The sequence below is a fragment of the Alligator mississippiensis genome, chromosome 2 (assembly GCF_030867095.1).
Source record: "Alligator mississippiensis isolate rAllMis1 chromosome 2, rAllMis1, whole genome shotgun sequence".
NCBI lineage: Eukaryota > Metazoa > Chordata > Crocodylia > Alligatoridae > Alligator > Alligator mississippiensis.
In genome coordinates this window covers 180,512,831-180,537,913 of record NC_081825.1, presented here as the reverse complement: position 1 = coordinate 180,537,913, position 25,083 = coordinate 180,512,831, and the positions used below count along the sequence as shown (strand labels likewise).

Below are 25,083 nucleotides of genomic sequence, written 5' to 3'. Positions count from 1 at the left end.
CACCTTGTCACAGAAGGAAACCATGTTGGTTAAGCATGACTTGCTATTGACAAAAGGAAGCTTCTTTCTGAATACCCCGATTGTTCCTTTGAGAAGAGCTTCTATATGCTGAGTCTTCATGCTCCTTCCTGAAGAATCTCCTTGAGGATCTGACTGATGGAAAGAACAGAGTACTACAGAGATGACAGTGGGTATTATAGAATGGCTTCCACTAAGGGCATTCAGCACTGCGATACACAATTCACAGGAGCCACTGTCAGAGCTCAAACTGTCTAGCGCTCAGTTGCCAATTTCTGTGTTGAATAGACCTTTACCAGGGTCCCATTTTATTTTCTGTACTTTGATGCTGCAACCTTACCTACTGGAAATGCCAAAAACACTAATCCACTGACAGCTACAATTAAGTAAAGATCCTGGGGAGGAGACAAAAGGCAGCAGGTCTTGTACTGCTGCCATAGAAGTGAAGAACAGAGCTACCAGGGACACATTTCAGCCAGCATCCATCAATGTTTTCTTGACAGCAGCATGAGTGGATATTCTCTGCTACACTCAAGATTGTCACTGTGTGGGAGCCTTTGCTCCAATGTTGAGGACTCCCTTAAGACCAGAAGGGCAATGTTCAACTAACAGTCAGCAAACTACATTGGTTGGTTTGCTTGGCTGATGGATAGATGGCAAAGAAAACACAAGGCTCACACTATTAAAAACACCATTTTAACCATACACATTAGAGCTGGACAAGTTCTGCTCAAATACTTCTAATTTTCCAAGACGAATTTTCATTAGAAGATAAAAAGTAGGGCAGAAAACTCCTATGCCTTGTTAGGTATGACTCCAAGTGGAAACAATTTTCTCAAACTTTGCTGGTGTTAGAAACCTTTTATGAATTTTAGTATCAGGTGGGGCAGAATGAAGCAGCACCAGCTAATACCTTTGCATGGTGAGCTTTTATGAAGGCTCTACAATGGAATGAAAGGTAGAAAACCCCTATTATTTTTAGGAGTGATACTTTGCACATAAGCAAAGTTTTTCACAGAGGTCTTCACAGCACCTCACTAAACATTCTGCCTCCTTTCACAGATAGAGAAACAGGGGCACAGAAAGATCAAGTATAAACCTAAGATCACAGTGCCATGGTCAAAGACAGAACAATGGAGATCTCCTAACTCCTACTCCTTAGAGCAGCTAAATTTTCTGCAGCATGTGGCAGCAAGCTCACCTCCTCCCACAAATATCCTAACCCTGAGATTCTGATCAACCCAGTGTTTAAAGTTACTCTAATAGTAGCATAATGCCTACATCTGGGGAGATATGTGTTAAAAGTCTCCTCCGTTCTTAAAACAATAATTTCCTTTAAAGAATTAAGCTATGATACAGAATAGACATTTGCAGAAAAGACTGTCTTTGGTTCAGCATTGTTTTCTCTTTGGAACAGTGAGCATGTTATAGATGGGATAGACAGAAGAGCAGTGGTTTCTGCTATATGACTACAGTAAACACCGTTTCTGCTACAAACAGGGAGCCAAGAATTCCCTGAGGGCTCTGATCAGCACTTTCTAGAGTTAACAGAAAAGATGAAAGTCACAAAAAGCATTTTAAATTCTAGGAGACAGGTTCACACTGGGTAAACAGGGCAAAATTAATAGTGTGGCAATTGTGTTGAATCAACCAACTTGGCAACATCTCTGTGTGCCCTTTCAAAACCAAATGCTACCAAAAATGTTCTCCAGTGCCCTGCCCTTTTGGGGCTGGCTCCATGATTTAATGGCCATACCATAAGGTGTGATACAGGGACAGGGATCACACCCTCATTCTGAAGCTCTCAGGATACTGAGGAGCGAGTGCCTCATCTTTGCTCTTTGCAAATACAGAATTCTGACTGGGAACAGAATTACTAGGTCCTGTAATCCAGAAACCAGAACAGATTAATTTTCTATTTCTTTAGTGACCCCTTATGGCTAAAACAAGGAGAGGCATTTACTGGAGGTACATTCAGTCTGTTCACAGAATTACTTCTTTACTGGCTCACAGAAAGGGAAAAGGAACAAATAAGGAGGGATGAAAAATCAAGGGAGGGTTAGTACCTCTGAGGGAAAAGTGAAGCAAAGCAAAATTTTGACCTCACCCTTGCTGTTGTGAACTACTCTGGGAACTGTGGCTTCGAACTGCAGACCATAACATAGATCCTGAAAGAGAGAGACCAAAGAGAATTAAGTAATGACACTGGGACGGACAATCTGTGTTTGTTTAATAAGGAAGTATGAGCCCTCTCAGTTGGCAAAATTAGGAAAAGTCTTAGTGTCCAACACAACAGGATTTCTCCCACTCTTTTACCTCCCATAAAAAGGCAAAAATATTTAGAGGGGGCCACTAACATACATAATGAATCAGAAACTTGTCTATGATGTACAAAAATCCAGCAGAACAGAAGAGAAAACAGGCCTGACGTCTGCCATGTATGGAAGATACTCCCAGTAAGTGAGACATTCAGTTCGAAGACCTCAAATACTAAGGGGGCAATTCATGTGGTTGTACTTAAGTAAATCACCTCTCTCCTGTAAACCAAAGAGGGATGGTTCCAGGGGTTTAGACACACAGCTTTGCATACTCATAATGCTACAGTATTATTCTAATGGCTATTGTTAAGTGTATCCTCCTCTGCCCAGGTATGTCTCAACCTTTTAAGGCTGTGACAAGTTATTACTGAACATCTGTAGGTAAAACAAGGTTCTCCTAGCTTCTTCTATCCTCTGGTTCATCCAGAGAGGAGAGAGTAGCACACAACCTCAGTAACTTCCAGACAATCCCTTCAATAGTGAAGTGAAACATACGGAAGTCCTGGTGGCGTGGTGAGCTCGATGGAACTTTTCTAGACCAAGGGACCACTGGTTTTAATCCTTTTTTCTGCCTGCACAAATTATCTTCCCCTTATCACAGACAAGCAGCATCCTGGGCTTTTTCATGGAAGAGATTAAACACAATGGAAAAGGTGAAAGTGGTGATTTTAATGGCTTATTCAGGACGGGTATGGCTATGGGTAGCTAATGCTGGACAATGAGCAACCGCAACAGCAAAGAGAGCATACTGGAGGGATTACAATCAATGTGAGTGAACATCTGGAGAGGCTGATGAAATTCTCCTTATGGAAGGGTCACTTTCTAATGGGTTTTCTTAGGGCTGTGTGAAACAGCACTGTTTCTTCCCAACTTCCGTTTTGCCGGGGCAGTGTTTTATTTAGTTTCGAAAGCACTGTTTCGTTTCGTCAAAACTGTTTAGCTGTTTTGACATTTCGCCCATAGGCTATAACGGGGAAGCATGGAATCGCCTATAGCTTTGTCATTTCTTGCCTGGTTCACCGGATACTTGCAGGGATGGTAGCCCTTTATGAGGCCATGATGCTTGCCAAGTTTCAAGGAGAGATAGGTGCAGGGATTTCTGGGAAACGGCACCTCAAACTGTTCAGAGCAAAACTCACGTCACTTGTAAGTGTGAAGGTACAGAGAAAGCTCAGTTGAAACAATACTTTTTACTGTTTTTTCATCCCTCCCCCAGAGCACTGGGATTGGAAGGAACCTCAGGGAAGGATCACAGTCACTGGCCAGCTACACAGTCAATATCAGAGCAGTCCTTCCCCGCTCTTCCCCCTTACGTCCTCTTTAGCTGCAAGCAAGCCCAGCTTCGAAACTTGAAATGTTTTGAAACATTTCAACTGCCCTTGTTTCTTTTCGAGGCTGTTTTGAAGCATTTTGTTTTGTTTCAATTTCCCTGTTTTGAGCTCTAAACAAGTCGAAACAGCGTCGACATGAAACAGCAGGCGAAATTTTGCACAGCCCTAGTTTTCATTGCTTTTATACCTTTCATAGCTTTTTTTTTTTTTTAGTCATAGCACTTGAATTTTCATCGGAAAGGAAATGGGACCAGCACATTACTGTGTGGGGAACAGGACTAACCAGGGCAAGTCTGGCTAGCAAACATGAAAAGCACCAATGCAACTTCATTAGCAGAAAATTAAGCCTTCTCCAAAACCCTCTTCTTAACAAAAAGTATTTGCACTAGAGATGCACCGATACATTGGTCCGATATCGGATCTGCACTGATACAAAGAAAAGTGACTATTGGAACATGGCTTTTTTTGCTTGGTGAGGCCAATAATTTGGCCAATAAACATTCCATGTATGCATGCAGATGCAGCACAGCATGCAGGCATGAGGAGCATAGCCTGGCAGCTTGGAGAGCTGTGTCCAGCTGGTAAGTTTGTTGTGGTGGAAGAGGAAGGGAAGGGAAGGGGCTGGGGGGCAGGTAGAGGTCCCCATGGTGAAGCAGGGAGTGGGGCTGGGGCAGGGTGTGGGACAGAGCTGCAGCTCATCTGGGGGCTACGGGGAGGGCGGGGGGTGGCTCCTGCAGCAGTGTGCACCCTGGGAGGGCATGGGGGGGTGCGCACCCCCGGAACTGTGTGGGGTGGGGCGGGATGCCACTGCAGGCTGGGGCTGCGCTGGGATCTTCCCAGAGGGGACTGTTCCAGGCTGTGTTTTGGGTGGGGTGGGTGGTAGCACGGGGGGAGAAGGGGGAGGGTTGGAAGGGCTACAGCAAATGTTGGGGTGGCTGCAGCCCCCCCCCCCCCAACAACCCTCCTCCCAGCACTGCTCCCACCTGTCCTGAGTGCAGCCCTGCGCAGCCTCAGCTCCAGCACGCCCTCACCCCACATAGATCTAAGGGCACACTTTCCCCCATGCCCTCCTAGGGTGCGTACAGCAGCTGCCCCCTCCTCCTCACACCCCCTGGACAAGCTGCGGCTCTGTCCCATGCCTTGCCCTGCCCGGGCAGCCCTTGACCCAGCCCCACTCCCTCCCTCACTGCAGGGTGTTCGATCTGCCTCCCCACCCCATGCCCCTTTCCTTCCCCCGCCCCTTCCACCACAACAGACTTACCAGCCAGACACTGCTCTTCAAGCTGCCGGGCTGCATATCGGAAATCGGATCGGTGTCAGCTGATATGCCTCCTTAAAAATTGGCTATCGCTTTCAGTCCCAAAAATCTCTATCAGTACACTAGTTTGTACAAGCTCCTTTAAACAGCTGATTTGCAGGAACTGTAGAACATCCTCTGCCTCTCTTTTTTGGAGTGCAATTAAGGGTCTGGAAAGTGCTGTTAAAATTGAATACATTTTAATGCATCTAGTTTGTGCACTCTGCTTTTTATTGTTCTTATAACCAACTGGCAGCACATATTAAATCTTAATCTGCATTAAAGCCTGTAGGACAGCCAGCTTACTCGGATAACGAGCATGCTGGCACCAAGTTGCCCTTGCAGAGTTTTAATAATCATACCAAAAATTCTCCAATGTGCAACTCTCATACACTCATTTGAAGGGGTTCCTGCAAAACTGCTGCCCCAGGGTCTTGCTCTGGGGGCTCCATATTTATATCAGACTTGTGGGTTTCAAAAAAAATGTCAAGCTCCACATCTTCTTGGCTCTTCTTTTCTCTCCTCCTGGCTTCCTGGCAGCTCTGAGACATTACCTTTTTCCTTGCCAGCCTCCACTTCTGTGTCTTTTCTTCTAGAACAGGGGTGTGAAATGTATGGTCTGTGGGCTGTATTTGATTCCTGGGTCACTGGACCACCCACATGCACTGGTCCTTGCCCCCATGTGCTGCATAACCCAGCACTGGGCATGCCACACACAACACAAGGGGTTGGATGGGGCACTACATACAGCCCGTGCCCTGACCTCCTTGTGCTGCATGCAGAACAATTTCCAGCTTGCAAACTGCTGGCAGTGTGTGCCTCATGCTGGCCCTGTGCACCACATGCACAGTAAGCCTTGGTGCTGGTGCATTCTGCATATGGTGCAGGACTGGCTTTGTGCACTGCACAGTACAGGGGACCAGCACAAGGTATGCACTGCTTGTGGGCTTGACCCGGTGCTGCAGGCAGCAAAGGGGGTCGGTTCAGGGCACCACACACAGCCCAGAGCCCAGTGTTGTGTGTGGTATCCAACCCAGCTCCATTGCACCACATACAGCACACATTGGCTCTGGGGCTTGCTGTGCATGTGGCCCCAGGGACTGGTGTGGGGAGCATGCTGCTTGAGGTGCATGGGTTAGACCTAGTGCTCCATGCAGCACAGGAGGGCTGGGGTACAGGCTGCATATAGCACCCCCGATCAAGCCCCTGTACTGCCTGAAATGCTGGGTCCAGCCCAAATGCAGTGGACAGCATGTACTCCATGCTAGGCCTGAGGGCTGATGCATGTGTATGTGATGCATGGGCTGGACCTGGTGCTGTGGGTACTGCACAGGGGCTCAGTCCAGTCACAGGCTTGGCAATGTTTATCTGACCTGTGGGGCTGGATAAGCCTGTCACCTCCACTCTAGAAAACACACTCCAGGGCCTCTCAGCAGCAGCAGCAGCTGTCCGAAACCGACATGTTCTTACTAATATGCAATCACCTAGAAAGTTGTTAGTTTCACTCTTGCTAGCCAGGACAGAGTAAATTTAAGGTCGGGGTATGGGAGTTGCATCTGCAGACTCAGGAATACAATGGTATCATTTGACATTTGGAAGGTCTGGGCTAAAAACAGAGGACTGATTTCCCAGGGGAAAAAGCCTTTTATTTTCAGCAGTGACAATCACTTGGTTTGAGGATGATCTCTAACATGGCTCACTGGCAGGTCTTGATGTGACTTGAGCCACAGACCTCTTCACAGAAGTTGCAGGTCTCTCCACAGGGGACAGCAGGCTGGGATTCCTCTCCTCGTCCTTCCTCTGCTCTCTTCTCTGTTTCAAGGGCAAGACAACTTTACCTCAAAACAGACTGATCCTTGCTTAAGGTACCATTGGAGGCAGTTAGGAGCCAGCTCCTCCCAGCTCTTGAGGTCAGCGTTCTTTTCCTTGGAGTCTGCCTTCAATGCATCCTTGTAGCATTTCCTCTGCCCACCTCGAGATCTCAGGACACAATTAAGCTGGGAGTACAGAGTTGGTTTTGGCAGTCAGGAGTTGGGGACCCGCATGCCATGTCTGGCCAAGCAATACTGGTGCTTGAGGATCGCTGACTCAATGCTGGTAGCGCCGGCTTCATCCTCCCATTCGATGGGGAGGATTTCCAGGAGGTTCCTGGGTGACACCTCTCCAGGCTCTTCAGATACATCCTTTTACTCCGGGACCGTACAGAGGTCCAAGCCCAAACTCCCCCCGAGGGCATGTGAAGTGCTGAACGAGCACACCCCAAACTGGGCTCATTCCAGGTACCTGGCGGTCAAACGGAGCGGCCTGTCTTGTTGCCAGCCAAACCCACCCCCCCGGCTTTTCCGTTTACAAGCCGAGACCCCCCGGGCACTGCCCCTGCCCCGAGCGGGGGTCCGGCCGGGCCTCACCTGTCGCGCGCAGCCGCGCCGAGCCCAGTAGCCGCCAGCAGGCCGCCGCCGCCGCCGCCATGGCCGCTGCAACCGGAACCAGCGGAACCGGAAGTCGCGCTGTAAGGGGGGAGGGGAGCAGCAACAGACTGGGTACGGCGGGAAACGAAGCCCCGCGGGCCCGGCGGCCGAGGAGGAGGGTGGGAGGCTGCGATGCCGACACGAAGCTTCGCGACGCGGCAGCTGCAGCTGCTGCAGGAGGAGCGGGAGGCTGAGATCAGCGAGGCCAGGTACGGGCGGGGCGGGGCAGCGGCTCCTAGTCTCCGCAGCCACCAGCGCGGGTGAGGGGCCGAGGTGGGGAGGCACGGGCTCAGCTGATAGGCTGACAGCGTCACGGGGCACCTTTTTGATGCAGTCAGCCCGTGGGTCTCCCCCCCCTCCTCCCGCCCTATTCGGGGTGTCTTTGTGACGTAGTCAGCCCGAGGGTTCCGTGCCTTCGGGGCGCCTTTGTGACGCAGTCAGTCCTGGGGTTCCCTCTCCCCCGTCCTGGGGGCGCCTATGTGACGCAGCCAGCTCAGGGGCCCCCCACCCTGGGGGCACCCCCTCCTTCAGGAAATAGCTCAGTACAAAGCACAAAGGATCCCGCCTACACGATGAGCCAAAGGGATGGGGGCTGAGGTCCACCTGGCACACCTATAAGCCTCCCTTAACAAGAAGAGGCTTCTGGGGATGCATCAGGTAAATTTAGGGGCAAGTAAGAAAGGAAACAGGGTTGGGAGTGAGATCTCCTAACATGGGAGTGAGGTCAGGGGGTTCGTAACCGGGCAGGAGACAGCAGAGCACCACGCCCAGTGTCCATGGCTACCTGAAAGAGTTGGAGGAACCTGTGGATACCGCCCAGTGAAACTGCCAGGAGATGTGAGCAGAGGAGCAAGAGGAAGGCAGCCCCATGGTTGCAGGCCCCCCTCATCCAGAGCTTTTTTCCTGTTGGGGTAGATGGCTGGGTTGGCCCGGGCCAGGAGGTCAACCAGGAGGTCCCAGGGCTTGGTAGGGCCATGGACAGGGAGTGTATAAAAGAAAAGGTGAAGGGAGAAGTGCTCAGGAGGAGGTTCTGGAGAAGGCAGAAGAGAGCCTTACAGCCTGGCCACACAAATTATCAGGGGCCTGGGAGGCAAGACCCATAAGGGAAGGCTGGAAGACCTCAGAGTTATTTAGTCAGAGGAAGAGCAAGGGGAGTTTGATTACAGTCTTCAAATATCTGCAGGGTGAGGATGGAGATGGCCTGTTCTCTTTGGCCATAGGGACAGGACTAGGAGCAACAGCCTCAGCAGAGGTTGGAGATAAGGAGGAACTTTCTGACTAGGAGGGTGGTCAAGAACTGGAACAGGCTGCCTAGGGAAATGGTGGAATCTCCATTGCTGGGAGTTTTCAAGAGCAGGTTAGAAAGACACTTGGCTGGGATGGTTTACTCAGGGAAGATCATGCCTTGAGCAGAGGGCTGGACTAGATGACCTTGCAAGGTTCCTTCCAGCCCTGCTTTCCTATCATTCTTGTTAAGTAACAGTTGTTCAGCTATTGTGGAATTGCTTCGCAGAGATGATACGAGTTCAAGACTCCAGCATGGTGCAGTGGCTGGGACTGACCTTCAGCTGATTGTTGGTCCCAGCCCCTCACGGCACTGGCATCTTGATTGTAGTCAGCATTACTGTGTGACTGCTCGGAATCTGATTGTCTGACTTTTAATATGGTACGGTAATGCTGACTATGATCTTAGATAAAGCGCGTGCAAACTGTCCCTTGTCACAAGGGCCTGATGCAGCCAGCTGCCTCCCTCTGCTCACTGACTACAGCAGACAGGAAAGGGGAGAGAGAGGGCAGTGCTGAGAGAGGCAAAGGGGTTTGGAGTGAATGATGGAGGAGTAAATCCACAGGACCAGGGATGTTAATTTAGATAATGGGATAAGAATCCATAGTCCCTTTTTAGACTACGTGATTAGAGGCATTTATACGCATACCTTTTTTTCCCCGTGATGCACCAGAGATCTGCTGCTTTGGAGCAGACTTGATTCAGAGTGAGCTGAGACATACTGCCCTGCGCCACATGCAGGTGTGTAAGCAGCAAAATGTGCATTACTGCACAGAAAATGGCAGTGGTATGTTTTTGAACTAATGCATCTCCAAGTTGTTTTAGTTCAAAAGAAGCTGCTGCCATGTTCTCAGCGCTGACGGGCATTTTGCCACTTATGCAAGTGCAAGCATTGCAGCGCTGTGGCGCTTGCATGTGTAAAAATGCCACGGGTGACTTCTTGTTGCACAATTTCACATTTCAGTCAGTTTTTTTAAGTTTTTAAAAGCTATCCTGAGTGCATGCTTCTGTGATTCAGTTAACCTCTAAGGTGCGTGTCTACCCTGCCTTCTGTGATTAACTAGGAGTACTTCCATGTCAGCTTTCATGGTTTCAGAGAATGGCCAGGGAGGTTGAAGTGTTCTGTTGGAGGCTTGTGTGTATTTCTGGACTTGATGTCAGCTTGGTGTCTGTTCATCCTGGCTACAAACAGACATCAATTTATCACAGTATCAGCTGTGCTGAGATGTGGCCTGGCACAGATGATCCAATTGATTGTCAGGTAAGGATGTTGCTTGGGACGGTTGTCATGCAGGATTGGGCCACTGTCACACCTGGGACTTCAGGGGCCCAATCCTGCAGGACAACAGCCCTAGGTCCCTGGCCCTGACCCTGGGCCTGACCTGGGGCTCATGTCTGCAAGCATGGTACAGGAAACCCCATGTGATTCCCTTGTTCTGCAGCATGAAGTGTATGCCCCAGAAATGCCTCTTTGGAGCAGCAGGAGACTGTGGGCAGCCCTGGGCTGCAGGGATCACAGCATATCTGAATATAAATGCACTCTGATAAAGCTGCACAAACTATTGAAAGGAACCATCACACTCGCATTTTTGGGCATTTGGGGCATGTGGGCGTCTGTTTGCTTGTGTTTTGTCCTGCCATTAAAAATTTTCTGATGCGACAAGGGCAGCATCTGTTTGTAGTTTCTGTCATGTAGGGGTCACTCTGTCACCGTGCCCCTCTGCTGCCTATATTGGGTGAGACTTATTGCTCTTTACATGTCTTTTTATAGCACCTCTACCTTGCCATCTGCCATTATGGGAGTTAATTATGCCATTGGAAACACTCCCCTTCTTCCCCTCCACTCCCTTTTTATGCACTACAGCGATGCTGTATAGACACACAAATGAGGGTCAGTATTTACCCCCCCCCAAAAGATGACAGTCTGGGGGGTCATCTACACCTGAGCAGCTCAGGCAATGTTCCACAAGGGGAATTACCCTCTATAATGTCCAAGCATAGGAGGTACCTTCAGTCTGAGAAGGTAGGGTGTGCTGGGAGATCCGGAGGAGGAAGTAAATTAAACCTCCTTATTTGAAGACATTTAATTGATTTCTCCACTAGCCCAGGAGCAGGTGCAAGGAAGGGGAACCTACTTGCCTCCCTTGCTGTCCCCACCTGAACCCAGCTGTCTGCACAGCTGTTCTCTGCCACACCAGTGGAGCAGGGCAGGAGCAGCCAGGGAAGTGCGGGTTGTGAGTAAGTCTCCCCTTCTGTCCTCTGAGACAGAGAGGGGAAGGGGAAGGGAGGGGATGTGCAGCTGAGCACAGAGGTGAAGGGAGGGGGTGCCAAGAGTGGTGGGAGAAATTTTTACATGATTCAGGGACTTAGGCCCCAGGTGCTGCTCCCACAGCATAGTCTGCCCACATTGGTTGGAGGGACAGGCTTGTAGTAGGTGAAAGCAGCTATGCTGGTGCTGCTCCCTCATCCCCTTTTAAGGTAGCATGCGCCTGTGCAAGGCTCTAAAATAGAGGACAAAAAAGATGGCCCTTGCTCCAAACAATAATGATCTCAATATAAGCTAACTATTTCAGTTAGTGGGGATAATTGTTTTGGGTTTTTTTTAAGCTGGAATAATTATACTGGACCATCCCTGCTGTAGACCCAGTTACTTTTATATCAAGGTACCTTGCACCAGTTTAGCTTGTTCCCATCAATCACAGGCATACACTTTATTAAAATAGTTTAACTCGGGTGTACCAGAGTGTGTACCCTGCTTTCCAATAGAAGGGAATGGTCAGCAGGGTGTACGTGCTGGAGATGGAAACTGCAGGTTGCTTGCACCTTCCCCTTCTCCGGTGTCTCTATTGTGGAAGACCAGGACACAATATCTTAACTATATACATGGTTTATTCAGATGCAGAATAAAAGGGGAGGGGATAGAATAAACTGGATGGGTAATAAAGATAAATATTTACATATAATACATCAAGCCAACAAATAACAGAACAGGTAAGCATAGCAGTCCCCAAGATCCACAAGAGAAACTTCGCCCACGGAGCCTCAGAGGGTAAGTTTGTCCCAGCAATTGATAGGTAAGCACCCACAAAATATAAAGCACAGTAAATAGTTAATAAACTCACCAGAATAGAAAACACAGCAAGTGATTAATAAACACTTCAAAATATAAGGCAAGGTAATCCCAAATACCCACTTCTTTAGAGGAGTCTCTCTCTCTAGCCTAACCCCCTCTGATGGGGCTGTGTCCACTGTGTCCCTCCCCAGTGGGAAACCCCTTGCCCAGGATCTCATGCTTCCCGGCAAGTAGGGGTCCAGCAAGGGTTCCCGGGGTTTTGTCCCCAGCTAGGCAAGCGGCTTCTGCAGTGGGTGTTCCGCCTCAGGCCCTGCGTGGGGTGTGTGGCTTGTTCACACACCCAGATGGCTCAGCCTTCTCAGCAGGTTGCAGGCCTGGGCCTCCTCGTGCATGCCCAGGGCTGGGGCTCCAGTACAGGCCCGCTGTGCTGCGGAGCCTGCGCTGTCGCATCTGGCAGTGGGGAATGGGGCCCAGACCACCCCCTACCCCCTCCACAGGCCCTCAACCCAACAATGACTCGTGGTGCAGTGGTGTCTGCTCCAGTGCTGGCCTCGCGCTGGGGTTGGAGACCTGAGCCACTTCAAGCAGCTCCCAAGGTCCCTCTCCCTCTCAAACCCTCTGTGCACTGTCCAGCTGTGCTGGGGTTGGAGACCCAAGCTGCCTTGAGTGGCTCCCAAGATCCCAGTCCCTCAGACCCTCCGTGCAATGACGCCTGCACCAGCTCGCCATGCTCTCTTGCGGCAAGGGGTTGGTGACACGGCCGCTTGCCACTCCTATCTAATGGTGGAGTCTTCCAGTTGCTCAGAAGAGCCTGAAGTGCCCCCTGGGTAGCTCTTCCCTAGCTCTTCCTCTGCCCCAGCTTCTTTCTTCTCTGTCTCACGTTGTCTCCCCCATGTGCTGTACACGCAGCTCCTTATATAGGCAGAACCAAGATTGAAGATTGGCCAATCGGGGGGGGGGGGGGGAATAGTAGAGCGCAGTCTTCAATTAGGTCCACTCCTTGCCTCACTCCAATGGAGCAGGGTGGACTCCTCCTGAGGCTCCTCCCCTGCTGGTCTCCGATTGGTGGGTTTGCCCCACCAATCACTTTGGCAGTTCTCTAAGCCCAAGGAACTGGGTGAAGATAGGCAAGACCGCCACAAAAAGCACCTTTCTTCTGACAGACTAGACGTATTGACATGCCTTAACTATGCTATCATTAAAGAGGTGCATGTTCATGTATAGACAAGTCCATGCTACCCCACTGTGCATGTTTTGTACCTCAAAGAAGAGTCTTTTCAGGCTCTTTGCCTTCAGGAGTGATGTCTCTTACACAAGTCTTTCTTCTCAGGGCTATACTTAAAGTCCTTGGTCTGGACAATCCCAAAAGCAGATTACTGCAGTGGGTTTTCTAAAAATAGCTTCCTTTTAGTCCTATAGCCTCAACTCTCAACAGGCTGATTCCAAGGGCTGGTTTACAAACAGTGTTTAAACAGGAGTTTTGCTGTATTTCTTTTCTAGTGTCTTTATCACCATCATCTCCCCTTCTCCCAGCCCCCTTTTTCAGTATTTGAAATTTAGAAGAGCTGCGTGCTCACCTGCCAATGACTGGGGTGTCTGTCTTTGTTTTCCAGGACATGGCGAGAAAACATCTCCTTGAAAGAACTTCAGCGCAGGGGGGTCTGCTTGCTGAAACTGCAAGCGGCCAGTCAAAGAACTGGGCTGTATGGACGACTGCTTGTAACTTTTCAGCCGAGAAAGTATGAGTCAGATGTGGAGTTGCCCTTTAACAGCTTTGGGCCTGGTATGTAACATTTCTGTAGATAAAAAGGGAATCGAGGGGAAAGTTAATAATGTATTTTATAATATCCTTTATTATGTTTCTAAAAAGCTAAGCAATGGAGGGAAATACAGTGAAAAAATGCTGGTAGTCATATTCTGTTCCACCTGTTAGGCTTTGAAGTGGACTTAGGCACCTAAGTGTGATCTTATTCCATCCTGCCCAGCTCTTTGGAAAACAGTTCGTGTAAAAAATAGATAGTTCCTTTCTCCTTCTCATTGCTTTTTGTTGCTTAGTTGCAAGACTAAGATGATGGAATATTGATTTTTTAGAAACTTGATCAGGGTAGAATAAGATTGCTCTTAAGGGTAGAATAAGATTGCTCTTAAGCACCATTTACACTGCTAATAAGTGGAATATGACCTGGCCTTTAATAGTATGTTGAATCTACAGATCTTCATAAAACCACCATTTCATAATTAAGCCCAACAGAGTGTGATCAGCAGAGACCCATCTTGAAGATACTACAAAAACTGGCCTGTTCTGAGCTCCTAATCCATTTGAAATTGGGTCACTCTCGTTTGTTTCTCAGCCCAAATAGCTGATGTACATCTGAGCCGTCTGTTGGAAAGAGCACAATGTCATGTCCTCTTGCGTATTGTAGAGAAAAGAGCATCTGAAATGGATTGTCTGAAGTTCAGGGATGTGAGAGCTTTCAAAAAGCCCCTTGAAACCTCATCTCCCCAAGTGCTGTCTCTGTAAGAACACTTCATTGCCCATCTATGGCAGAAAAGCTGGCATGAGCTGAAGTTTAATGCATTGGGTGTGGGGATTACTGGTGTCTGAATACTTTTAGGCTGTATCCCTAAGCAAACTGATGTCTTAGGAGGTGGAAAGCAAAGAAAGGGAAGGGGTTGATACATTACAATCTGCCTGGCAACTGACTCCCCAGCCCAGCCCAGCCCAGCCCCGCCCCTGGCTTGTTTACTTTTCATTCCATCCAGGAAGAGCACGCAGCAACTGCTGCAGCGTCCTTAGCCTGACGAAGGGTTTTTGAACCCAAAAGCTTGCTTAATAACTATTCTCCAACCATTTGGGTTGGTCTAATAAAAGATATCAAATTCACCCAAGAAACCTTGTCTGCCTATATCCTTAGACCAACACGGCTACAACCTAAACCCCTGTAACTGATACATTGGTCTTTGTCATCTAAGAGGAGGATAAATCCTTTCTTTAAGGGTTTGACACAAATTATAAATAGGGGTGCACGGATAAAGATTTTCTTGACTGATACTGACAGCTGATTATAAACCAACCATATCAGCTGATGCCGATCTGATAACCAGTATCTCGTAATAATGCAAGGCATTTTAAACTACTGACAAAAACCTTTTATTTAGGCCTCGTATGTCACATGTATCAGTGTCCCGGCTCTTAAAAATGTTGTTGGGGGTTCTTGAATTCAAACTTGTTGAATGAGCTTTAGTTCAAGCATCGCTCCCACCATTTTTAAACACAGGGCACTGTGGCACTTTAATTAAAGTGGCTTTCAGAGCTGCTACAATTAATTGAAGTGCTGCCCTCACCCCCACCTGCCCATCTCCAGAGCACATGTAAAAGTGCCAAGGGTTAGGTTCCTGAGCCTGTCCAGCAGGCCTGAGGGGGAAGGTGTGAGCCTACCTGGCTGCCCAGGGCTGGGTGGTCTCTGCGCCAGGCTCCCTGCTCTCCTACCTCTACACAGGGCAGGGCCACGGGACTATTCCAGGCCTGGAGAAACCAAGCCACTCCTCCCCCATGGCCAGGCCTTAGGTCCCAGGAGCTGGACTCCAGCAGGGGGAAAGGCCCCTTCCCCTCCTGGTGCTGCTGCTGCCAGGGTCAGGGTAAGCCCCCGTGCCCTGTGAGGGAGGCTGAATGGACCCGGCCCCAGGGAGGGCAGGACCCAACTGGGGTAAGGGTAGGATGACACATGCCCCCCTCTCTTCCCTGCCTGCAACCCCCTTCCCCCCACTATAGCTGGAGCAGAGCCGAGCAGGGCAAGGGTGGATGTGGGCTGTCCGCTGTGGCCTCAGGGCTCTCCAACCTGCTGGGTTTCCCAGAGAGCCCTATGCTGGCTGCTCATCCGCTGCCTTCCCAGCAGCGGGGGGCACAACTTGCCACCCCCACTGCTGCTGGGGGAAAGGCAGCAGAGTGGAGAGCCTCGAGCCCACAGCAAGCAGCCCACATTTGCCCCGCACACAAATCTGGGGCAGCACATGCCCCCCTCCCCCATGCCTCCCCTAGCGGGTGCATGCAACAGTGGGGAGCTGCCCCCCACACACCCCCTGGACAAGCCTTCCATGACTCCATCCCACTCCCTGCCACAGGTCCCATGCACCACCCTGGCTGGGCAGTGCCCCCTGCCCCTGCCTCACTCCCTCACCATGGGGGCCTTGGTCTGCCCCATGCCCCTTCTCCTCCATAGACTTACCTTCAGGGAGCTGCTTTCCACGCTGCCTGGCTGTATTCTTGGCCACATGCACGTGTGCAGCCACTTGCATGCATGTGGGCCCCCTGCGTCCTGCTCCTGGCAGCCCCAAGCAGGACCCCTTGCAGGCTAGAATGCTGCCTGCCTGCAAGGGAAAACCCGCTGTTTCCAGAGGGAACCCAGTCATCCTGGGGCCCTGGCCCTATTGTGGGGAGGGAACCCAGGTGTCCAGGGCCCTGGCCAGAATGCATAATTATCGGTAAACATTATTGGCTACAACAACCAAAAAAAGCCAATAGCCCATAATGTCATTTTCCTTTTATCGGTGCTGATCTGATAGGCAACTAATATATCGCTGCACCTCTAATCATAAATGTCCTCTGTGGATATGAATTAACACGGGTCTGCTGACTTCAGTGGAATATGTCACTTTACACTAGCTGAGGGAATTGTCTGTGGGTGGCTCAGAAGGGCTCCTTTTTAGGCTCTGTCTTCCTCGGCTTTTCCCTAGTTAAATGCTGAGTTTTGTTTTCTCCTCTGCTTCATTCTTCCAGGTGACATTGTGGGTCTTTATGAGTCCACTGATCAGGGTGATCCTCTCTCAACTGGAATTGTGACCCACGTAACCCCCAAGTTGGTTACCATCGCCTTTGAGGAATCTCGGGATGGCCTGTTAAGCTTGGACAGGGAGAGTTCTTATCGCCTGCTGAAATTGGCCAATGATGTCACCTACAAGAGGCTGAAAAAGTAAGGACTTCAACACGGAGCCTACAGTTACCCGTAACAACTCTAATGGCTCCCCACTCAGTTCAGGATCAAGTTTAAAACTATTCTATTTTTAGGAAACCCTCCAGGAGCCTGCCACATTTTTATCCCACAAATCTTTTCTCTTCCTACCACACTCCTCTTATTCCTTTTATAAAATCTTGCTTCTGTAGATCAGACTAGGCTTTTCTATACATCCTGACACTAGGAACTGCATCCCAGCATGTCTCCATCTCATTTTCTCTTCACTGTGGCTTGAGATGTCCTCTGAGAACCCACTCTTCCCTCCTCCTGCTGTATCTTTTAATTTTTTCCTTTTCATTGTCATTTAACTCTGTGGTTATATTATTTTCCTCTTTAAAGCATTATCTAACATGGTATCTGTGGATAACATCACACAAAATAAATGGGTTGTATCTTGTGAGGTATCTTTTTAGGGAGCCCAAGTGCTTTGACACCTACTTGCTGCACAGTCATGTTTGTAGAACAGTGATTCTCAACCAGGGTACAGCAGGGAGCTGTGTAATATTGGTGGTGTTGGGTGTGGAAACACCTACATGTGATTTGTGAGATTAACCCAGAGACTTCAGATAGGAATTCACAGTATCAGAAATCTGTTGTGGTCTTTCTGAGTTCTTTGCAACAGCAGAATTGCTCTACTATTTTTTAGTTGTGCTAGGGTGATGTTGTAGCCATGATGGTCCAGAAAATAGGTGAGACAAAGATTTTCTGTGGGTGGTATATTTTATTGGACCAACTGCATGGTTGGGGTAGACTTAGATAATCTTTCAAATACAGTGCATTCAGGTCTGAGGGAAAAGCAGGCACAGAGAAAGATTGATAGCAGTTTGTGCAACTGTGAACTTGGAGAATGTAAAAATTCCCAGGGGTAGGCCTACAATCAAATTGGAGGAGGAAGGATAATGTAATTGGTGGAAGATCAAGACCTTTCAAAAGGGAAGGAGGTTGTTAACACCAGTAGCATAGAGAAAAATTTCACGGAGGCAGGTAGATTGTTGTGTGCCATGAAGTCAGTATCAGTGGTCACCCTTTGGTTATTAATATCTAGACAGCTTATGAATTTTTGTTTCCAGGCTTGTCTGTTGAAGGTGTTTTGTAATTTCCCTTAAGCGTGAGGATAGTGAGGACACAAAGTGAGTGGTTGTTCTGTGGAAAGTGTTCTTCCATACATGTTTATGTATCTTTATCTTTAATCTTGTTCCTGTGATCATTCAGGCTGGTGGGTAGTTTTAATCTGATTTCAGCCACATAATTTCCTTCAGGGCATTTGGTGCACTAGATGAGAGAGACCACATTTTGGGATAAGCAAGTGTAGGATTCATGGATTCTCATGGGTATGGTTTGGGGTGTTGATTGTTGTAGGAGTGGTGATGTGCTGACAGGTTATTGTTAAGGTAAGTGTTTGTCCCATTTGATGTCTTGAACAGTAGGAAGTTTGCTTCTGATGATGAGCTGGGCAAGGTTAGGGGGCTGGGAATATTTCTCTCAAAGTCTGATCTTTATCAAGTATAGGCTGTATTGTTCACTGATTCTTCTTATTGGTTCAAGCATAGGGTGGTAGGTGACCACTTGAGGTGACTGGTCACAGCGGGGTTTCTTTTTATATTGTGGAAGGTTGCTGTGGGGTATTTGGATGTTGCCTTCAAAGATGCAGTCTATTTCTCTGCTGGATTGTCTTTGTTGTATAAAGGCAGATTTCAGGTTGGCAAGCTGCATGTTGCGAGTTATTCCCCTTAGAGCGCATTTTTCCATTGTCAAGAATAAGAAGAGGCCAACAGCGGGTGCTTTCTGGGGGGTGTCCTGCATCTATCAAGGTTGAAAACCGTTTGTTCTGGAATGTGATGTTCATCCATGTGTCAGGCCTCCTGGGAGCTAATGTGCTGTCAATTTTCCCCTCCCTGGAAAATAGTGCAGTACAGCACAGTCTCAGAAAGGTCTAAAAGGACAGCTCTCACCTTGAAAACCAGGCTGTGTACTAGGGATGTGAGAGGTTAAATAATTAATCTTTTAACTGATAAATGCAGCAGTAACTGGTTAGCTTACTGGTTATGCTTTAGCTTGGGGCCAGTGCAGTCTGGCATGGAAGGGAAGCTGTGGAGTGCCTCAGTCAGAAGTCAGGAGGGGCGGGCGAGGGGAACTAGTATCCAAAGCCTAAGAGGAAGACAGGGAGCAGCCCAAGGACTCCTCAATTAATCAATTAGCTGCTCTCATCGGTGCTCCCTCCCTTCTAGCACAGGGCTTCACCTGGGCTGCTTTGTCTGGCTGCGCTTTCCTTCCCCTCCCCAACCAGTCAAAGGGCCCCTGAAGCCCAGAGTGGGCTGCTGTCAGAGCCACTGTGTTATTGGTCAGTCCTTTAACCGATATAATTAGAGGAGATTAAAACAAATGTGTCTTTAAACAATATTTACATCCCCACTGTGCATCTGATTGCTAGCGAGCATCCTAAGGCCCCTGGAGAAGTCTCAATTTGTATTGGGTCCCAGCACAGATACTAAGAATCTCCTGCAGGGTGAGCATATTGTGGTTGCTCATCAGGGTTTCTGGATACATTCCTTTAAATTCATAACCTTTGTATTCTTTTCTTTGGCAGAGCTTTAAATACATTAAGCCAGTATCACTCTGGTCCAGCATTCAATCTTATAGATGTCCTCTTCTTTTCCTCTGATCCAAGTCCACCGAGTGAAACACGTAAGAATTTCCATTTTGCTTCTCATTCTGAAACTGAAGGGCAATACTGGTGGAACTGTTACGAGCTGGGCTGATGGTTAGGGAAGCCAAAGGTTGCTTGCAGCATGAGCAGTGACAACACATTGCTTTTCCCATGGTGCTCTACCACTGAGTCTTTTCCTGCCCTGCTGGTTCCATCTCTAGGGATGACATGGAATCTCGGCATCCAGGATCATTGAGTCCTTGGCTGCTCTATGACTGTGTGCTAATTCTAACCATGTGTTTTGTGAGATGGGTGCAAGGGACTGGATGGACACTCTGACTCGCTCTGTGCAGGATTCCAAAAGGGTTATGGGGAGTCTGTTGGTCACTGCCAACCTGGGCTAGATATTGGTATTGTATCTTGAGTTATTTCTCTGATGGGTTGTGAAACTATAGCTAGCAACACTGCACATCCAAATTTTGTATTGATTTACGGTTATTGGCTTAGCCTCTCAGCTGCTGTATAGAACTGTTGCCCTTTGGAGCTAGGCTGAAGAGCTGGTCTGTTATATATTGAGATGCTAATCTTCATGGCATTTTGTATAAACTGAGCAAGATTTGCAATGCCTCTGAATGCTTTTCTGGTGAAATGTGTTTGTACGTGGGTCAGCAGTCCGAAAGGTAATTTACTTGAGGCAGATTTGTTTTACTTTACCGTTTTTTTTCCCCCTGTAAACTCTGGAGGTCAGAGACTTTCAGGGCTCCAGCTGTACTGAAAATCCATTAACTCAGCCGGCATGGGAATTGAGTGAACTCAGAGCCATTCAGTTTTGAAACAGCCTGGGATTGCTCCTGTGTGCATTTTTCAGTTTTTCTGATTGTGTCCAGTCAAGTCAGAGATGCAGTGTGTTGCTTTATATTTCCATCATTGAACACTTAAAAAAAATAAATCCCTAATAACTTGATTTTATCTGTAGCTGCTCCAAACTGCTTTCAAAACATTGAATAACCTTCAACTCTGATCTTTGGAAGATGAGGAATGAAATTACAGAGCTTACTTCTTTCAAGAAATGACTGAGAAACCAAATCTGTCCATCTACTTAATGGCCCTTATCATTGTAATATATGAAAGCTTCACAGTCAATAATACTTAAGATGATAGGGAAGTAGTATTATCTGTATTTTGCAGATGGCGAATGGAGGTATGGGGAGGTTAAGTAAGTTACATAGGGCCGCATGAGAAGTCTCTGGCCAGGTTGGGAACAGAACCTGCACCTCCTGAGTCCCAAATTAGTGTCCTAGACCACCATTCTCAAGCCATTTAGTGTTAACCAACTGATAGCACATCGACTGATGGAGGTGTGCTTTTCTAATTTCCCCTGCTTCTGTAGGCTGACCAAAGTCCTATAGACTGTTCTCCTATCTGCTGCAGCCTCCTCCTGTTCTCTGCCTGCCATGGCAGCTGTATTTTCTGTTATTGTGGTCACCTGACTCCTTTGTCCATGGGCATTTCACACCTGGTAAAGTTTCCCTTTTTTCCCCACAGAGACACTCTTACACTTCTTCAGTATGGCTTGGCATAGATTTTCAGTGTAATATGCTGGGAATGAAGAATTAACATGAATGTGAGCCATGCATCTATAATTCTCTGCACTCTGCTTACCGTGAATCATTCTCCAGTTGCTGCCTTCTAGCCATTTGGGTATCCAGGGACTGTAACAGATGCCATAAATTTATATTAAAAAAGTTCATTAAAATGTAATTCTCTTTTTTTAAACAACTCTAACTTTGCATTCTCTGCAAATCCACCTCATCTAAATTTTAAAAAAAATCATTATCGCCCAATTGCACAGATGTGCAATAGTGACCATGGAAATTTTTGTCTCTCCAAGGCATTGAGTAGGTTGATTAATATGTAAATCCAGCTGCATTAGACAGGAGTTGTAGTATGTTAGCTGCAGCCAGCACCTTAGAACTCCAAACCTCGGTCACAGGGGAAAGCATATTGTCTGTTTGCATTTCCATAATATGTGGTTCCTTTTTAAGGAGGGAGATGTAGTACTGTTCTGGGCCTGAATAAGCATGACCCGACCTTTATATGTAGCCTACAAGGTGCTGTGCACTCTCCACTCCTGTTGACACAAAGCATTTGATGGTGCTCGGTACCATGCTGAGTCAGCCTCCTTCTCATGGAAGCCTGGGGTGAATCCAGAGTGGGGTGCAGTGGTGTGGTTGCACCTCCCTTTCCTACACTGTGGGAGCAGCAGCTGTGGACTTTTTTTAAGTCCCTGAAGCAGGTAAGAATCCACCCCTCTCAGCACCTGCTTCCTTCTCATAAGGAAGCTTATAAGAAGTGGAAACTTGGACAAACAACTAGGAAGGAGTATAAGAGTATTGCTCAGGCATGCAGGGATGAAGTCAAGAAAGCCAGAGCACAATTGGACTTGAAGCTAGCAAGGGACATGAAGGGTAACAAGAAGGGTTTTTACAAGTATGTCAATAACAAGAGGAAGATCAGGGAAAGTGTGGGTTCTTTACTGAATGGGGGAGGCAACCTAGTGACAGAGGATGCAGAAGAGGCTGAAGTGCTCAGTGCCTTTTTCACCTCAGTCTTCACAGGCAAGGTCAGCTCCTAGACTACTGCACCTGAGAGCACAGTTTGGGGGAGGAGGTGAGCAGCCAACCATGGTGAAAGAACAGGTTAGGGACTGTTTAGAAAAGCTGGACAGGTATAAGTCCATGGGACCAGACATGGTACACCTGAGGGTGCTGAGGGAGTTAGTCAACATGATTGCAGAGCCACTAGCCATTATCTTTGAAAACTTGTGGCAATTGGAAGAGGTCCCGGATTATTGGAAAAGAGCCAATATAGTTTCCATCTTTAAGAAAGGGAAGAAGGAGGATCCAGGGAACTACAGACTGGTCAATCTTGCCTCAGTCCCTGGGAAAATCATGGAGCAGGTCCTCAAGGAATCCATTTCTAAGCACTTGGAGGAGAAGAAGGTGGTTAGCAATAGTCAGCATGGATTCACCAAGGGCAGGTCATGCCTGACCAATTTAATTGCCTTCTGTGATGAGATGACTGGCTCTGCAGATGCGGGAAGACCAGTGGATGTGGTATACCTGGATTTTAGGAAGGCTTTTGGTAGGTCTCCCACAACATTCTTGCAGGCAAGCTAAGGAAGTATAGGCTGGATGAATGGACTGTAAGGTGGATAGAAAACTGGAGAATTGGGCTCAGAGAGTAGTAATCAATGTCTTGATGTCTAGTTGACAGCCGGTATCAAGTGGAGTGCCCCAGGGGTTGGTCCTGGGGCTGGTTATGTTCAATATCTTCATCAGCAACCTGGAAGATAGCATAGAGAGCACCCTCTGAAAGTTTGCAGATAACACCAAACTGGAGGGAGTAGTTGATATGCTGGAGGGCAGAGCTAGGATTTGGAGTGAAGTAGACAAATTGGAGGATTGGACCAAAAGAAATCCCATGAGGTTCAACAAGGACAAATGCAAAGTCCTCCACTTAGGACAGAACAGTCCCATACACCAGTACAGGCTGGGGACTGACTGGCTAAGCAGCAGCTCTGCAGAAAAGGACCTGGATGTCACAGTGGACAATAAGCTGAATATGAGCCAACAGTGTGCCCTTGGTGCCAAGAAGGCTAATGGCACACTGTGCTGCACTGGTAGGAGTGTTGCCAGCAGGTCAAGGAAAGTGATTATTCCCCTCTATTCAGCACTGGTGAGGCCACAGCTGGAGTACTGTGTTCAGTTTTGGGCCCCCTACCAAAGAAAGGTTATGGACAAATTGGAGAGAGTCTAGTGGAGGGTAATGAAAGTGGTTTGGGGGCTCGGGCATGTGACTTCTGAGGAGAGACTGAGGGAACTGTTTTGTTTTGTTTTTTTAGTTTAGAGAAGAGAAGACTTAAAGTGGATTTGATAGCAGCCTTCAACTACCTGAAGTGGGTTTGAGAGAGGATGGAGTGAGACTGTTCTCAGTGGTGGCAGGTGACAGAACAAGGAGCAATGGTCTCAAGTTGCATCCAGGGAAGTTTAGGTTAGATATTAGGAAGAATTTTCTCACTAGGAGATTAGTAAAACACTGGAACAGGTTATCCAGAGAGGTTGTGGACTCCCTATCCTTGGAGGTTTTTAAGACCTGCCTAGGCAAAGTTTGGCTGGGGTGATCTAGTTGGGGATGGTCCTGCCTTGAGCAGGGGTTTGGGCTAGATGACCTCCTGAGGTCCCTTCCATCCCTAATTTTCTATGATTCTGTGATTCCCTTCCATGCTCATTGATACCTCCCCACCACTGAGCCTCTGCTCCTGGCTGACCCAGGGGCAGGAGGCTCCAGAGCTGCTCTGTGCAGCCCTTCTGGAGTTGGACAGAAGAGCCAGTTTTAGCTGGGGACAGTGGCAGCAGCAGCAGGTGGGTTCCTCCTCCCTGTTGGTCCTTCCAAGTGTTCTCTGGCTGCTAGCATGGCAGGGGGGAACCTTCGTGCTGCTGCCACTGTCCTCAGCCAACCCCAGCTCTCTGCACTTCTGCTTCCCTCAGTTGTGACTGGAGCAGGGTAGGAGTGGCCTGGACAGTGGACGTGGCAGGGGATTCTCCCTGTGCCCAAAGGTGTAAGTGGAGAGGGCACAGTGGGGGAGGTTCTGTTGGTTGGGCCACTGTTCCAGGACCAGTCAGAAGAGCACCACCTACTCACTCACTGTAGAGTAGTGTATGCATCCAAGGTGTGTAGTCACTTCCAACAGAACTGCTCTTTTCTGTTTCAGTCACTGTCTCTCGATTTACTTTGCGAGTGGCACTCTGAGATCACTGCCAAATGCAGCCTCTTCAATGTTCCTTGACTAAGCATGGAAACCAACAGTTTTCCCCCAATGCAGTTTGTCAGTATCGTTGAGAGGAGACTAGATACCATCTTCTACAGAGGAGGGGAAAGAGTGCAGAGCAGAGCTGATAATGCAAACGACACGCTGATGAGGCTGAACTTGACAATGTGCCATCTCAAAACCAGCTTGGAAGAGGGAAGGAGCGTGACGGGAGGCAGCGAGGCAGAAATGAACAACTGCGTGCAAGCCAAATCCTCCACTGATGTGGATGTTGCTGTGCTCGAGGGGCCCTATCTCAAATTCCTTGAAGTTAGTGGAACTACTTGTGTTGATTTTAATGGGCTTTGGATCTGGCCCAAAGAGAAAGCAGAAGGCAAAGGTCGGCATGGAGACTCGTTCTCGGAGAATTCTTTCTGAAACCAGGAGGAAGGGTTGGGGCTTTGCCCATTAAATGCAAATGCTGAGGAGACTCTTGGTTTATCTTCTGTGAGCATTAAATCATCAATCCCTATTTTTTCGCCCAGAGGCATAACTAGCAAATTTTGCACCCTGGATGGCAGCTGCATGGGCCTAAGATGGCACTCCATAAGACCTTTTGCGTCATCCTAAGATGGTACCCAGGGCTGATGCCACACTTGCCCAGCTCTACTACTGTGTTCCTCTGATGGTCCTTTGGTTAGGAGATGGGGATATATTTTTCTGCATATGGAGGAAATTTTGCAAATATGTGAATCATTAAATATATATATATATATATATATATATATATATATTTAATAAATAATATAAAGGGAAGGTTTAGT

At 48.2% G+C, this 25,083-nt stretch overlaps 2 protein-coding genes across 3 annotated transcripts in view; one reads left to right on the top strand and one right to left on the bottom strand.

Moving 5' to 3' along the window:
- Positions 1 to 7,480, bottom strand: part of MRPL21 (mitochondrial ribosomal protein L21) — a 31,537-nt gene extending 24,057 nt beyond the window's left edge. Inside the window, exons 1-2 of the mRNA XM_006275054.4 lie at positions 7,373 to 7,480; positions 2,126 to 2,186 (exon numbers count right to left, since the gene is read on the bottom strand). Coding sequence (XP_006275116.2) covers positions 2,126 to 2,186; positions 7,373 to 7,433 — 122 coding nt within the window. The 5' untranslated portion in view covers positions 7,434 to 7,480. The remainder of the gene's footprint in view (positions 1 to 2,125; positions 2,187 to 7,372) is intronic.
- Positions 7,481 to 7,493: 13 nt separating this feature from the next.
- Positions 7,494 to 25,083, top strand: part of IGHMBP2 (immunoglobulin mu DNA binding protein 2) — a 106,780-nt gene continuing 89,190 nt past the window's right edge. For both annotated transcript variants that reach the window (XM_006275055.4, XM_019485214.2), the window contains exons 1-4: positions 7,494 to 7,641; positions 13,404 to 13,573; positions 16,568 to 16,760; positions 19,390 to 19,487. In XM_006275055.4, coding sequence (XP_006275117.3) covers positions 7,565 to 7,641; positions 13,404 to 13,573; positions 16,568 to 16,760; positions 19,390 to 19,487 — 538 coding nt within the window. In that variant the 5' untranslated portion in view covers positions 7,494 to 7,564. The remainder of the gene's footprint in view (positions 7,642 to 13,403; positions 13,574 to 16,567; positions 16,761 to 19,389; positions 19,488 to 25,083) is intronic.